General features: G+C 40.0%; 1 protein-coding gene across 2 annotated transcripts in view; it reads right to left on the bottom strand.

Moving 5' to 3' along the window:
• LOC127636653 (very low-density lipoprotein receptor-like) overlaps positions 1 to 10,149 on the bottom strand; it is a 39,743-nt gene extending 29,594 nt beyond the window's left edge. Inside the window, exons 1-2 of one of the 2 annotated variants that reach the window (XM_052117311.1) lie at positions 9,835 to 10,149; positions 13 to 132 (exon numbers count right to left, since the gene is read on the bottom strand). In XM_052117311.1, the coding sequence (XP_051973271.1) occupies positions 13 to 132; positions 9,835 to 9,901 (187 nt within the window). In that variant the 5' untranslated portion in view covers positions 9,902 to 10,149. The remainder of the gene's footprint in view (positions 1 to 12; positions 133 to 9,834) is intronic. The other variant, XM_052117312.1, reaches the window with a different exon arrangement.
• Positions 10,150 to 17,283: the final 7,134 nt, after the last annotated feature.

Raw genomic sequence — 17,283 nt, forward strand, 5'->3', positions numbered from 1 at the left:
GAAAACACTCACCGCAGGACGTTTCGTCACTCCCGTCTGAGCAGTCCTGGTCACCATCACACTGCCACACAGACGGAATACACCGACCGTTCCCACACTGGAACTGAGACAGCTCACATTCTGTCTGGGAACCTGTCCAAATAGAGTAACAATCAGTCTTGTAATATTTCAGTGTCACAAAATATTTATTTTTGGCCCATTAAATGTGAAGCACATTTTATATGTATATATATATATATATATATATATATATATATATTATTGAATAAGCCAACACTTGACAACCTAACCTTTTTGAAAGGTCTCTTGTAACAACCAAACTGCTTATCAGAGCACCCATAATGAAAAGATCTGACAAAATGCCTGTCAATCGATGACCAGCAAGATAGAACTATATATATATAAAAAAAAAAAAAAAAAAAAATACTAATGCTATAGAGGTTACAAAAACTCACTAGTTGCAGATCATAATGCTTCCATACTGACAGAAACATGGTTTGCTAAAACTACTGGTCTCAAAGGCAGGCATATTGAATTTTGAATCAGAAATTTGCAGTTGCTTCAAATATAAGCTGTATCTCAAATGTTGACGAGAGACTTGTTATAAAACCAGTGTCGGGTGAAATCTGATTAAGACATTTTTACTGTAATCAAATACTTTATCCAAAAAAAATTACATTTTAAATTTCCAGTAATCCGATCAAGCTACAGTCACCGACTTAATTTCTATTTAGTAATTCAGTTATACATTTCTAAAATAGTATTATGTTCTGTAGAATTTTAAACATGAATTGTTCAAATTTACATCTTTGCATTTGCAAGCTGAAGGTCATACGGCCACTAATAAGTAGATTAATCATTTAAAAAAAATAGACGAGATTAACAAAAGCTTTGTACTCCCCAGATATGTTAGTTAAACGCATGTTAGTGAATTCCAAACATTCCTAAATTGGGTGTGTGTGCTCGTTCATTCACAATTATCATAATCCATATAAGGCACCAGACTCACTAGTAAATGCGGCTTACATCTATGTGGAACAGTAATTAAATTGTTTTTATGAATGAAGAGCATTCCCATCGTGAAATTTTAATTTATCAAATACAAATGGCATCTCAACAGAACGAAACTTACTGTCTATTGTCAGAGGCTCTTTTATTAAATCAAACCGATTGGTTTGACACGAGTATAAAAAAAGTTTAGTTCACGCCGGGATCATTTGTCAAAATTCTCGGGTAAATCATGATAGTAACAGTGAAATACTTGCAACTGGAAAAATCTTCAAAGACATGAACAGAATGTCAGAAGATCTTTGACTGAAACACTAATATATTTCAGATTTGCAAGCTTTACGATAGTGTGCCTGCCCGCGATGCGTTTATTGATATAACTAGGGGTGCACTGATCGAAATCGGCCAAAAGGACAGTTTTGCCTTCATACACCTAAAGCATAAGCTTTCATTCTGAAACCACTTTGAAGTTTGTTCAGCAGGATACTAATATATATGATGGTGTTTTTGTTATTTTGTATATTGACAAACAGTTTTTTAGTTGTGAAGTTTAAAAGAATTCTAAAATATTGATGTCGAGTTTACAGTTAGAATTTTAATTCAGATTCATGAACAGACTCATTTGGACTCGGCCTCGAGTCCGAACCGGCCCTTTTTGGGCTCAGACTGGACTACGGTGGACTGTATCCCAACACTATTTAGCTATGTGTGATTAGTAGGGGTGTAAACGTTTACTGACACGATTTGGTTAGTTTCACGATTCTTTAAACTAAGGCTGAATCAAGAAAAGTTAAGATTTACTACTAGTAGTAATCTGCCCAGAACATGGCAATGGTGACACCAAATGGAAATATTAGCTAATAATTCTGCTTACTGAAAATATGGAATTTTGTCAGACACATCTGCTGCTTACACATGGTCAATGATTACAGTAAAGATGCTAAAATTATTTAAAACACATTTAAAAAACATCCCAACTCCACAATGCGCATAGTCACATTTTTAAACCAGGATTAATGGTGCCACACCCCTAAGTGATTAGAATTAAATGTTTCTTTTTTTTGTTACTTTTGATCACCAACTGACTGTAAAGGACAAAAAGTGTTTTAAAAAGGAGATATCATTAATTGATAAATCGGTTGCATGGATCTCATCTTTGGACACATTACACTGAACTTTTACTCTCTACATGCAGTAGAAGGATCTTGCTGCTATATATTCCACCAATACACTACACAATCACTGGTGAGTGAAATGTAAACATTTATCAGCTAGTTGCAAAATATATATATTTCAATAGCATCGCACAAAATTTGAGTAAAACATCGATCTTGGGATTTAAGAATCAATAGACCATTCAAATGAAGACTGCGATGCATCAAATACATTTTTACCCATCCCTATAATGATAAAAGAATATTCCTACAATTCAAGGACCATCTGTTTACAGGAGGGGGCAGTAAGAGAAACACTAACTGTTTAGGCAAGACACAGCTGCACAGAGACCAAACCACACTCCGGCTTGCTTGACACTAGTGACAGCCAAGATGAAAATATGTTTTTGGGTTGAAACCCAGCTGGACAGAACGCAGTTCTGAATGCAGTGATCTTGAGATGCATTTTTTTTACATTTCAAACCAAGTTCAACTTGACACTGCGGTCTAAAAACACCGCATTTATGGTGTGACGCAACCAAAGTGAGAGGCTTCAAAAGCATCCATCTGACGCGTACATTGCCACATCCATAGAAACACCCTTATAATAAATCCATCTTGGACAGATTGACAAATTGCAAAATGGACTGCTGTGCACTATAGGCCAATGCTAGGCAGATGTTTATTATGGAAATAAATATACAGATTTTAAGAGTTTCCCCCTAATAGCTGCCCAAACATTAGCTGATGAGAAGAGTCTTGGCCGACCAAGTTTTGATTGGTCGGTTGGTTGTAGAAAACAAAACTCCACAGGAAGCCAACGAACACCGGTATTACAATTGGTTGGATGCTAGATGGTACTATGGGGTAATTTTCGCTAAGCAGGGCTAGGGTTAAGCATTCACAAAGCAAGATGCCTTGATTTCAAACTTTGAACATTATATTTTATTTATTTTAACAAATTCAAATGAAAAAAAAAATTCAAATACGTGTAATTAAAATGTGTTCAACTTTTTTTAAAGATGGCTTTACAACAGATGTAAAGGACCTAGAACCTACTTCATCAGTCCATTCTCTACCAGTTGGGCATTTCGTTGTGAAAATGTGAATGTTTGTTTTGTTCCCTCATTCACGAAATACAATATTTATATATAGCAATATCCAATTACGTCGGCAATCCCGGGGCTGAGGGATTGGTGAATATTCTTGCTTTAGTGATTTTGCACTGCAAATATCAACTAAAACTTGTCTAAAACATTTGACACAGGACCAAGACTAAATAAAAATAAATGACAATAACACTATTATTCAGTTGTCAGGTCATTAGTAGTGTATTAACACAAAGCCAACGTTTACGTGTTCTTAACATCGCTTTTTTTGATCAGTATGGTACCGCCTCCGCCTCATTTTGAGACAGGAAAAACCCTGTAAATGTAAAAATAAAAATGATAATAATGACTGAAATATAAATCACGGTTTGAGGTGAGCGTGTTGTATTATTTTGTTTTAAATCACAGATGTATAGGCTGCAGAGTTGCATTCAAAATGAACTGATCTGTGGTAATTTAACAAACTGAACTGAAAGCACCTCCTGAACAGAGATGTCTGAGGTCATTTGCTGCACTCAGACAACACTGTCCTTGCAAAACAAAATTCAGAAGTCAAAAGAAAGAGTGAAACCCTCTGAACAAACAGCGTGTCATAAATCACATAGACGGCTTTTCTGTCATCTGTTCTTAATAATATTTAGACTTCTAAAACTATTTTTTTTCCTTATCAAATGTTTTACTCGTATGCCACAATAATGTAATACATTTGAACTATCTGAATTATTATTTCATATATAATAATTAAATACCACTATTTACAATTAAACATAATAAATGTATATTTAATTATTGTTATTTGAGGGCCTTTCACTGCAATATTTATATATGCTTAATCGTATATCATCATTTATTAGATTAAAATTTGTAATCAATTGACAGTCCAAGTAACAGTATTTTCATTTGTATAAGAACATCTAACATTTGCATTTAACTTTCTAGGCGAACAACGTGCCCTGCATTTCTTGTGAATCAGAGACAGTACAGCCAGTCTTTGAAACAACACGGTCACTTCATGGTCACACTCTTCACCATTATGACATGTGACATTACCCACAATCAGTCGCTCAGTGGCCGGCCTGCTGTTCAGTCGAATCAGAAAACACAAGATCAGTCCTCAGCTGAGAGAGCAGCATTATCAAAGCCAATTAAAGCTATACCACTCAGCCAACCTACTTAACAAAGAAATCTTACAGAGAGTGGGGTAGATTTCTTTAAACTCACTATGCCTTACAGTTTTAGATTACAATTATGAGGCTGTATGATTGTATTTTAAATCCCTTTCCTTGGACAGCTGTATTGTTAGACAGCTGCTCTTCTTGACCGTGACTGCATTTGAGATTTTTCAAACAGTTGTGTAACTCCATGTGTAGGATTTCGGAGTTGTTCCTAATATACTGCTCAGGATATACACTCACCGACCACTATATTAGGAAGACCTGTACACCTACTCATCCATGCGATTATGTAACCAGCCAATCATGTGGCAACAGTGCAATGCATAAAATCATGCAGATACAGGTCAGAAGTTTCAGTTAATGTTCACATCAACCATCTGAATGGGGAAAAAAAAAAAATCAGATCTCCGTGAAATTTTGCACAATTTTTATTTATATATGTGAAACAGCACACATATGCAATGAACATTTTATCCAGTAGCTACATTTGTCGCATTCTTATCACATTGCTTTTTCAATTCAGTGAGTGACATCCAGTTATCATGGGAAAAAAACTATTATTTAGCACTTTTGAAAATTTGGTCTTCGAATCTGGCCATAAAATCAAATGACGATTTGACCAAAAAAAAAAAAAAAAAACAAACTTGCAGCAGATATTCCTTCCAGCTCATTCATCACTCTTGATATTGGAAGGCCAAGTCGAGTGCATCGCATTGTAGTATACAGTATTGAGTGCAGTGTGCTCTGTAGTATTCACGCATTTTCACATTGTGTTGTACATGCATTGCACAAATATTGCACATCTTGCCAAATGTAATGGATCATCCAGATATTCCATGCATTCAGAAAGTGTGCATACTATATACTGCAAAAATACTATTGTGCTATTCAGAACATGGCCAATCATACACAGACGCATCCCTAAAATGCAATCCAAACCTATAAATTGATCTAACATGAAAGGATAGATTAACCATGGAACTTGACAACCATTAAACAAAGATTGTTATAAAAAAAAAAAAAAGGGACTAGACAGAAAATGTCAATATTCATCAAGAATAGTTATCCTAAAAAAAAAAATGTTATGCTCTTGTTGCACACCACTCAAGAGCGCGGCAGTCTGGTTTCGAAGTAAAATTCCCATACATTTTTCCATTAACATTTAAACGACAGACCTACCTTGAGCTCAGAGGTGGTTCATCGATGGTAGATGCTTCCATTGAAGCGTTAATGCAACTTCATTGTTTAAAAATAGTGCTTGATAGTGGAATTCAATGGTAAACAACTACGGTACATTACCCATGGTCCAACAGAAAAAGCTTCACCAGAGAACCACAGCCAACGAGAACCGTGAAACGTGCATTGGAGCAACCGCCCACTCCAATGACGCACCGTGAATGACGTAATAGAGTCGGTGTCTCTTCACCCTTAAACTACTTATCTACATGTACATATCTGAATATTTTGCAATAAATGTAATATATATAAATAAATACTTTTTTTGCCTCAAAACAACGTTTGTGATGTAGAGATTTACCTCTGAGATGATTGGTTTTGTTCATGGCTTACAACTCTTCTATGAAGGATTTTATGAAAGGTCTATGGGTAAAATACTTCCAGAACCCAAAGCAGCTGAATATGTGGCTGAGCACTGTTGTGCTCTATTGCAATGACAGTCATGTTCATACACTTTGCACTAAAGGCACTAGTAAATTTTTGCCAGTTCCCTGTTGTTCTTAGAGTGGTGCAATGCTATATGACACTGCATTAGATAAGAATCATAATTTGTAACAGTGGAGTACAGTTTACAGTGCATCCGGAAAGTATTCACAGCGCTTCACTATTTCCACATTTTGTTATGTTACAGCCTTATTCCGAAATTGATTAAATTAATTATTTTCCTCAATTCTACAAACAATACCCCATAATGACAACGTGAAAGAAGTTTGTTTGAAATCTTTGGAAATTTATTAAAAAAAAAAAAAAAAAAAAAAATCACATGAACATAAGTATTCACAGCCTTTGCTCAATACTTTGTTGAAGCACCTTTGGCACCAATGGTCAGCCTCAAGTCTTTTTGTGTATGATGCTTCAAGCTTGGCACACCTATTTTTGGGCCGTTTCTCCCATTCTTCTTTGCAGGACCTCTCAAGCTCCATCAGGTTGGATAGGGAGCGTCCGAGACTGGGGAGCATTTTCAGATCTTTCCAGAGATGTTCAATCAGGTTCAAGTCTGGGCTCTGGCTGGGCCACTCAAGGATATTCACAGAGTTGTCCCGTAGCCACTTCTTTGTTATCTTGGCTGTGTGCTTAGGGTTGTTGTCCTGTCGGAAGATTAACCTTCACCCCAGTCTGAGGTCCAGAGTGCTCTGGAGCAGGTTTTCATCAAGGATGTCTCTGTACATTGCTGCATTCACCTTTCCCTCGATCCTGACTAGTCTCCCAGTTACTGCCGCTGAAAAACATCCCCACAGCATGATGCTGCCACCACCATGCTTCACTGTAGGGATGGAATTGGCCAGGTGATTAGCGGTGCCTGGTTTCCTCCAGACATGACACTTGCCATTCAGGCCAAGTTTTCAATCTTCGTTTCATCAGACTAGAGAATTTTGTTTCTCATGGTCCGAGAGTCCTTCAGGTGACTTTTGGCAAACTCCAGACGGGCGGTCATGTGCCTTTTACTGAAGAGTGGCTTCCGTCTGGCCACTCTACCATACAGGCCTGAATGTTGGAATGCTGCAGAGATGGTTGTTCTTCTGGAAGGTTCTCCTCCACAGAGAAACACTGGAGATCTGTCAGGATGACCATCAGGCTCTTGTTCACCTTCCTGACTAAGGTCCTTCTCCCTCGATCCCTTAGTTTGGCCGGGCGGCCAGCTCTAGGAAGAGTCCAGGTGGTTCTAAACTGCTTCCAATTACTGATGCACTGTGCTCAATGAGACCTTCAATGCTGCAGAAATGTTTCTGTACCCTTCCCCAGATCTGTGCCTCGATACAATCCTGTCTCGGCGGTCTACAGACCATTTCTTGGACTTCATGGCTTGGTTTGTGCTCTGACATGCACAGTTAACTATGGGACATTATATAGACAGGTGTGTGCCTTTCCAAATCATGTCCAATCAACTGAATTTACCACAGGTGGACGCCAATCAAGTAGAAACATCAAGGATGATCAGTGGAAACAGGATGCACCTGAGCTCAATTTTGAGTGTCATGGCAAAGGCTGTGAATACTTATGTACATGTGATTTTGTTCGTTTCTTATTTTTAATAAATTTGCAAAGATTTTAAAACAAACTTCTTTCATGTTGTCATTATGGAGTATTGTTTGTAGAATTTTGATGAAAAAAATGAATTTAATCAATTTTGGAATAAGGCTGTAACATAACAAAATGTGGAAGTAGTGAAGCGCTGTGAATACTTTCTGGATGCACTGTATAACAGCCAAAACATATTAACTGCAGATACTTTGGCCAAATAAGCAAAAGATCTACTAAACTACACAGTGCACAGAGTAAACTATCTGGCATATAACAGTCATTTAAATTTTTACAAAATGCTGCACCAACACTTTTTGTAAACATTACTGGTTGAGGTAATTGGCAGTTATGAGATTCACTTTGACAAGTAGATGACTTTCATTACCTTAACCATTTCCTAAGAGACCATCACTGAACTTCACAACTTTTTAAAAGGCCCTGAAGCCTTATTCTTTCATATTGGTGCAAGTACAACACGTTATCACAGGACTCCCAAAGTTCTGACTCATCATAATACCATGGCTGAGAGATGCGAAGAATGCCGCAGGACCTTGTGATCGAAAGAACAGTACGGATCATCCTGACCTCAAAACAAGACCCCATAACAGCAGTAAATTTTCTCTTGACAACCCATATGTAGTAAACATGTAGAAATGCCCTATGAAAATGCCACTAGGTTATTTCACCTCATCAGGATGCAAAAAAGCAAAAACTCTTCCTGGATTGATCTAAGGTTTATTGCTGTGCTCAAGGACACAAAGGTGACGGATCATGGATCAGTTACACTGGGGTTTGAACCTGCAACCATATGTTTAACCACTATGCCACCCCACTCAAATACCTAAACAGCAGGCTAACACCTAGATTTTTGGAAAACACACACACGAGGTCGCCAATAGAAACAACAAATATTTTTTCCAGACATATCGCCTTTACGAATAAATCTATGTATGAGCAAACGCAAATCGCTTGCGTTCAGGGGGCGTTCACACATCACACGTTTTTAACTTACAAATAATGCATTTTTACACACAGTACGCGTGCTTGCGCGCCAAAAAAAAACAAGACGCAACGCTACCATAAGAGTAGAAAGCAGGTGTCTCGAGATGTAAAAGTTATTTTTAAAATAACTAAAATCGCGACGCTCCTGTGCGAGACGTTAAAATATCTGGCACGGCGCGAGGGTAAAAGACGTCCGTCTAGCTCGTGTTTACATAGGAAAACAAGCGCAGGCGGAAGCAAAAACGCGTTCGTTTTGAACGGCCACTTTGCGCTGCGTTTTAAAACGGTGTCACGTTAAACCAGCTGTTCCTTCAGTTCCATTGCGTTACGCCCCGTCAAGCTTTTTACGCGCATGAACGCGTTCCGTGTGTAGAAATGTATTATTTTAAACATTCAAGTTTGTACGCTTTTATCCTCTCAAAAATAACACCCAAAGATAAAACCAAATCATAAAAGTAGGATCTACCTCAAAGCGAATAACGCAGAGATAATAATTGGGCCAACGGATATTATAGGTGCTGAAATGCGTTTCAAACGCGCTTTAACCGGAGTCACCTGTTTATTGTCAATTGCCGCAACCAAACACGCCTCGTTGTGTTACCAAGTGAAGCAGCGTGTTTTCCACTGATTGAGATATTAAAAAAAGCACTCCAAGTTAATAAATGGCAAGACCATGTCTTAGTAGTATACATGAGGCCGAAATATATTCATAAATTTTCACTACGCTTTCAACCCGCACATAATTAGCACATGCTAAAACTGGACGGAAATCGTACTTCAGTTTATAAGCGTTCAAAAACATTGAACATATATAACATTTGATTTAGGACGTATTGTTGCTATACCATTTGCACAGGCCTATACATTTAGACGCATTTTAAATGAGCGACCAGTGAGCCATTAAAGGAAACACAATTTCCACAAAAATGTAGCCAACATTTAAACTAATATATTTGTACAAGTATAAAGAACGAATTGTATTAACGAAGCAGCTCAATATATCGTAAGGAATTTAAATCATACAATGTTGAGAATAAGATTGCTTCATTGTAACCACAAACGTTGTATGAACGCGGCATTGTTCCATAAGATCTTTCCATGGCAACAACCATCGTTCTAAACACTCACCGCGGGAAAATCCACACAATTGAAGACATACGGGCAGAACGAGAAGCCCCAGCATAGACGTGACCATTTCGCGCTAGAGTTGAACGCTGTGCCTTCTGTCTGTGGCCTCGTCCCTGATATTGCAGCACAGTCGATATGTCTTCGTGGGACAAACAGAAAGCAGCCTGATCCACCGGCTTTTATCTCATCTTAGGCAGTTCCCCGGTCAGTCTCTCCGCGCAAGCGAACCGGTCACAGAACCGCAATCCATGTCCTAATTTAAAGATAGCGTGAACCTGCGGCAAATAACCGCGCCACTGCCGAACACAGGCGTGTTTTTTTTTTTTTTTCTCCTTCAATATGTCATTCTCACATTGTTAACCCTTTCTTTACCACAACCACCACTAAATTATGGAAGACAGATCCCGACATATAATAAAAAAAATAAAAGAGCTAATTCTGATTTTTAATATTTTTGCATAAGGGACCGTCTTAAAATTACCCCCACTGCACTAAAACACCGGCGGTGTCCAATAATATATACAAGTTATAGCCTATATATATATATATATATATATATATATATATTAGGCAGTTTTATATATAAAACTGTGAAAATAAAGTAAAAAACATTAAAAATAATCCTTGCTGCATGAGTAACTAGGTTTTATTTTCCCAATATGTCTAATTATACATATACAGTATATGTATTCAGTATTTACAAAAAACAAATAACAAAAAAAATGGTATTCAAATTGTCCTTTGTAAGGTATCCGTTTGGAATGCAGGGAAAGACGAGAAATGGCACTCATTAAGTCACAAATGCAAAAATAAAGTCGCAGTTACATGACATAAACTCGCAATTGCATGATAAAAACTCACAATTGCTACTTTGTATCTTGCATTTGTGAGTTTATATCACGCATTTGTTACTTTATATCTTGCAATTGCGGGTTTATATAGTGTATCTGTGACTTTATATCTCACAATTGTGGGGAAACAAATACCTGATTGTGAGATAAAAAGTCAGAATTAGCTCTTTTATTTTTATTGCGTGGCGGGTTCCAGGGCTGGACTGGTATTCTTGGCATACCGGGCATTTTCCCAGTGAGCCGCACTTTGGGGCCGATCAGGGGAGATCTGGCCATTGGGAGAACCGAGGGGTCCGGTGGGTCGGCCGCGAAATGGGCCAAATGGCCGTGATAACCATAAATGAACCGCCGCGTTATGCAGAACAGACCACAAAACGGCGCCGCGATATGCAGACAGGCTTTCAGCTGTTCAGAGCAGATCACATTGCAGAGTTAATGTTAAAACGAGAGGCGGTGGAACATGGTTTTACATCAATGAATGTTGGTGTACAGGTGTAACAATGCTAAAAAAATGTGCTATCCTAATTTGGAAGAGCTCTTTATCAACTGTAAGCCTTTCTACTTGCCATGTGATTTTTCCTTGTTCATTCTGGTGAGTGTTTATATTCCTCTACATGCGTGTGTGAATGCAGCGCTGCTTATCAGATCACGGACACGGAACAACAATACCCGGACTCACTTATTATTATTCTGGGAGATTTGAATAAAGCTAACCTCACTTCTGACAGTAATTTGGGGGCCTGGATAGCTCAGCAAGTAAAGGCACTGGCTATCACACCTGGAGTCACAAGTTCAAATCCAGGGCGTGCTGAGTGATTCCAGTCAGGCTTCATAAGCAGGTTGCTAGGGTGGGTAGAGTCATGTTGGGTTAACTTCCTTGTGGTTGCCATAATGTGGTTCTCACTCTCAGTGGGGCGCATGGTGAGTTGTGCGTGGATGCCATGGAGAATAGCGTGAAGCCTCCACATATGCAATGTCTCCATGGTAACGCGCTCAACAAGCCACGTGATAAAATGCATAGATTGACGGACTCAGACATGGAGGCAACTGATATTCGTCCTCCTCCTCCCGGATTGAGGCAAGTCACTACACAACCATGAGGACATAGAGCACATTGGGAACTGGCCATTCCAAATTGGGGAGAGAAAAAAAAAAAATACATAAATCTAACCTCGAGTCACTTGATGTCATGCGAGGATTGGACGTGTGAATGGTGAGCTCTGTGCACTTTGCTAGTTTGAACACTTTTAATGACATAAACCGGTGAGATTCGATACACTCTGTTCCATAACTGTTCTAGGAGGACAATATGTCAAAGAACTAAAAATCCTCGAGCTGTGGAGAAATTAAAAGACACTTACATACTCAAACTGACACCCCTGAGCAGGCCCCGTGCCAGAGAGTCGATTTGGTTGGAGAGATGAGGGAAATGCGGCGAGAGATGTTGAACATGTCGTCCATGCTGATGAAGGTGAGGAAGGAGGATTTTGCCATGGAGATTAAATTCTCTGAGGTGGTTACAAGATTGGGGGATGTTGAGAAATGGATTGATTATCTGGAGTCATCAGAGATAGAATTATCTGCTAATCCGCTAGCAACCACGGTGGATTTGGAGTGTGTCTGGGAGAAGTTGGAGGTCATGGAGAACCGTAGCCGTCAGAATAACATCCGTATTTTTGGAATTCCCGAGGCAGATGAGGGTCAGGGTAAGGTGAAATTCCTGGATGGGCTCTTTCCGAATCTGCTTTACACAACAGACCATAAGCTGAAAATTGAGCGAGCTCACAGGGATCCTTCTCGAGTGCTGCGGAAGGAGGCAGGCCCCGATCAATTCTGGCCAAATTTCTGAGATCATCCAATAAAGATAAAGTGTTACGCGAGGTGAAGAGTAAAGGAAGTCTTTCTTGGAAAAACCACAGCATTTTCTTGTTCCCAGACTTTGAGAATTCGACAAGAGAGAAACGTTACCGATTCAAGCAAGGAATTCAAGGACAGAAGGTCGCTTTTGCACAAATATTCCTGGCCAAATTGAGAATAAATGCTAAGGAAGGCTGTAAAACATTTACATGCCCACAGCATGCGATGTCCTTCATTAAAGTCAATAGAGTAAGTTATCTTGTGGTACTCACATTGCAGCTGAGTGGACCAACTCACTGAACATTCATTTGACTGTTCGAAGAAACTGAGCACCTTTTTTTTTTCTTTTTGTGCTGTTCCACTTAGCAGCTGGAGTTTTTTTTTGTGGAGTAACACACCTTCGGAGAGTTCTGTGGATGAATCTACATGCTCTTTGTGTTTATTCTGACTATTGTCTGGAGTTTGTTTTATAGGCAATATTTTGTTGTGTAATTCTGTCTCACAAAATTTGTAACACTGGACTTGAGCAATCCGACTGCAAGGCTGTGCATGGACTGTTTGTGTGGAGTAAATGTGTCTTTTTTCTGTTTGTTTGGTTCTGGGGGAAGTTCAGGGTTTGATTGTTTCACTAGTGTTGGAAGGTGGTCATAATAATTTCGTTTTTGACACACAATCTATTTTTTCTTATGTTTCAAAATGTCAAATGTTAATATGAGTGGATTGTCTCTCTCTCCACATGGAATATGAAAGGGTTGGGGCACCCCATAAAAAGAAGGAAGGTTATTTCTCTTCTTAAGCGTAAGAAAAATGATATAGTGTTTCTTCAATAAACGCATCTTTCCCTGCAGGAAGCTGAAAATCTTGGGAAGATATGGGGTGGACATATTTTCTTTAGTGCTGGCCCAAGTTAGAGCAGGGTAGTCATTACATTGATACGTAAACATCTACAATTCAAATGTCTCAAACAGATTAAAGATAAATTAGGAAGTCATTATAGTTTTAGCTGAAATTCAGGGGCAAAGTCTTATTTTTGCTAATATTTACGCACATAGCATTGATGATCAGGGCTTTTTTTTATAGATTTTATTGAAGGGATGTTTCAAGCCGCTGACACCCCCATGCTTTAATACCGGGAGGAGACTTTAATCTTTTGATAGACTCAGTCCTTGATTATATTGTAGCAAAAGTGTGCAAGCCCCCTAGGGCAACATTGACACTTGACAGGATGTGTAAAAATCTTGGTCTTACAGATATTTTGAGACTTTTGAACCAATCTGGTATTTTCTATCAATTTTTTTCATCAGCCCATTAGATTTACTGTAGAATATATTAGTTTTTTATGTATATCTATGTCCCTCATTTCATCTGTTGTTGATTGCTCAATTGGAAACATTTTGGTCTAAGATCACGTGATGGTGTGTTTAGAGGTGTTGCCATAAATGGAGAAAAGGAAATCATATAGTTGGTGCTTGAATGTATGCCTTTTGCAAAATCCTGAATTCCAACAAATGTTAAAGGCTGAAATCAATGTTTATATGGAGAACAACTGGTCCTCAGTATCCTCTGTGGATGCCCACAGAGGATACTGAGGACCAGTTGTTCTCCAACAGGAGGCACTTAAGGTGGTTCTTAGGGACCCGATCATACAGTATGCCTCATTCACCAAAAAATACAAAGCACGAGAACTTGTGGAATTGGAAGGGAATATTAAAAGTGCCAAGGCAGAGCTGAAGCGCCGAATGTCGTCTAATGGCCTCAGAGAATTGACCCAATTGAAATACAGATATAATACTATTTTGTCATGGAAGGTGGAGGTTTGGCTATTCAGGGCAAGACAGACATACTTTGAGGAGACAAGGCAGGAACACTTCTGGCTAAATATATATAACAGAGAGAGTCTGTATAGGCCGACTGAAAAAGGTGGGTTAGGCCTACACAAGATTTTGTTTTATTACTATGCATTCAGTCTCAGACATTTGGCTCATTGATCACTTCCACCTGAGAGAGCCCCTCCCTTGTTTTGTATTGAACAGGAATTTCTTGCCCCTATTTTGCTATTGCAATGCCTTTCTATCAAACTAACCGGAGAAGTTAAGTTACACCCCGTTATCTCGCATTTGCACATGAGTAAGGGGGTTATGATGGGCAAGGAGGAGGCGAGAACCGGCTTGTCAGTATAAATAATAATTTAATCAAAACTCAAAACAAAAGCACAAAAACATAAACACACATGACGGACATGCCCGTAATTCTCTCTCTCTCGAACTGTCATCACCGGCCGCCTTTATCCCTCGCGCACCCCATCAGGCCGTTTGGGGACCGGGCATGCGACATTCTAGCCCGGCCCCACCCCCTCCGCTCCACACTCCTCCCGGCGTTACCTCAGGCTGAGGTGCCACCGGCATGACATACACCCCCCCCTTTCCCTGGGGAGGGGCGTGCTTTGCACCCCGTCAGGTCATCCCCGCCTTCCTCGACCTGGGAGGAGACAGGAGGGGAAAAACAACAACAACAAAAAATAAATAAATAGGCGAGGGAAAAGGCCAACACGGTGCAACAGAGTGAGAGAGAGGAGAGAGAGAAGAAGCTCACTCACCGGTTCTCTGATGTGCCGTCACGTGGTCCTCGAGCACTCCTCCACACTCTTCGGCGGACGACAGCCACTCCACCCCGGGCGGACCGGAGTCAAACCTCCGACCCCCAGTGGACAGAATGCCCCTCCGCTATTCTGGCGGCACAAGGGGACATTCCTCCGCCCCTGGCTGCGGCCCTACCACTCCAGGCGATTGGGGAGTTACTTCCCTCCTCCCCTCGCAGATGGTGGTCTTCCCTCGACCCCTCTGCGTTTCTGGGGGACGGCAGGGCACTCCTCCGCCCCTGGCAGCGGCTGAACCCAAATTTATATATTAATAAGTCCCCTATCTGCTAGACAGAGTGGATTAAGAGGGAGGCTAATACACTCGGTGACCTATATGAGAGTGGAGTGTTGAGATCCTTTGAAAATTTGGATCAACATTTTGGGAATCCTAGGTCTCAATTCTTTAGGTATTTACAGCTGTGCCACCTGCTTTGTACTATTTTTGGTAGTAGCATACACCCCACTAAAGCAGCAAATACTCTGAAAGTGGTGATAACTGCTTTTGGAAAAGGTCATGAGGCATCAGTGCTCCCTGCTAATTCAGATTCTGTAGATGGAGCTTTAACGTCTTTCAGTAGATTATGGGAGAAAGATTTAAACTTGTTATTGGAGGAGGGAGTGTGGGCTAGGATTCTAAAAAACATCAAGTCTGCATCTAGAGATGGAGGGGTGCACCTTATGCAATTCAAGATTTTACAAGATTTTATTTTATTGATTCTTTTGGACCCCCTCTAGATTGTATAGGCTTGGTCTTAAAGAAACACCTACCTGCTGGCGATGACAATTAGAAGATGGGGACACAGCTCATGTTTTTTGGTGGTGTGTTGAGATCCAAGAATAATGGTTGAGGGTTCAGAGTTTTACGTGTGACATATTGGACACTCAAATTTAATTTTGCCAAAGGACTCTGTATTTTAGGCGATGGGGCGGTCATTGTTATGGGGATAAATACATAAGAAATTGGGTCCTAGCCAGTGTCATGATCGGTAGACAGATCATTCTGAGGGGATGGAAGTTGGCTGAGGGGATGGAAGTTGCATATGATCACTGTATGGTTCAACTTCTTCCAAACTACAGGCAGAAACTTAAATCAGCTAAACCTGTAGTAAAGACTGTAAAGAGGGACAAATGAAGCCATCTGGGTGAGCTCACAGATACTGTGACATCATTTATCAGGTTCTGTCATCATATGTGCATTCCTACTAGGACTTATTTAACATACAACAATAACAAACCATGGTTTGCAGCAAAACTTCATCAGGCCAAAGAGGATGCTGACATAAAATGTGGGGATAATATCTTGTACAATCAGTCCAGGAACACACTGAACAAGGAAATCAGAGTGGCTAAAAGAAGCTATGTTGATAAGCCTCAAATACTTTACTAAGTCCAAGATACCTTCCCCCAACACTGTAGGGAGCCAACCAATGGCTGACGACTTGAATGTGATTTACTGTAGATTTGAAAGGCCCAATCTCACACCCCCACACTCACACTGACCTTCATTTCACACAAACATCAACACCTCCTGCAACCCCCCTCCTGATACTCAACCTGCACTTAAGATCTGTGATGAAGAGGTGTGCTGTGTCTTTCGGAAAAACCAGACAAGCACAGAGCCCAGATGGTGTTTCACCCACTTGTCTAAAATCCTGTGCCGACCAGCTGGCCCTTATCTTCACACAGATCTTCAATAGATCACTGGAGTAATGTTAAGTTCCCTGCTGCTTCAAACGGTCCACCATCATTCCTGTCCCAAAGAAACCCAAAATCACAGGACTTGATGACTACAGACCCATCGCTCTGACGTCTGTGGTCATGGAGTCATTTGAGAGACTGGCATTGGCCCACCTGTAGGTCTGTGGATCTGTAGATCTGTGGATGATGCAGTCAACATGTGATTGCATCATATCCTCCAACATCTAGATAGACCAGGGACATATGTAAGGAACCTTTTTGTGGACTTCATTTCGGCTTTTAACACCATCATCCCAGCTATTCTCCGGACTAAGTTACACCAACTCCCTGTTCAGACGCCTATCTGTCAGTGGATAACCAGCTTTCTGATGGACAGGCAGCTGCTAGTGAGGCTGGGAAAATTCA

This window comes from Xyrauchen texanus, chromosome 44 (genome assembly GCF_025860055.1).
Source record: "Xyrauchen texanus isolate HMW12.3.18 chromosome 44, RBS_HiC_50CHRs, whole genome shotgun sequence".
NCBI classification, from domain to species: Eukaryota; Metazoa; Chordata; class Actinopteri; order Cypriniformes; family Catostomidae; genus Xyrauchen; species Xyrauchen texanus.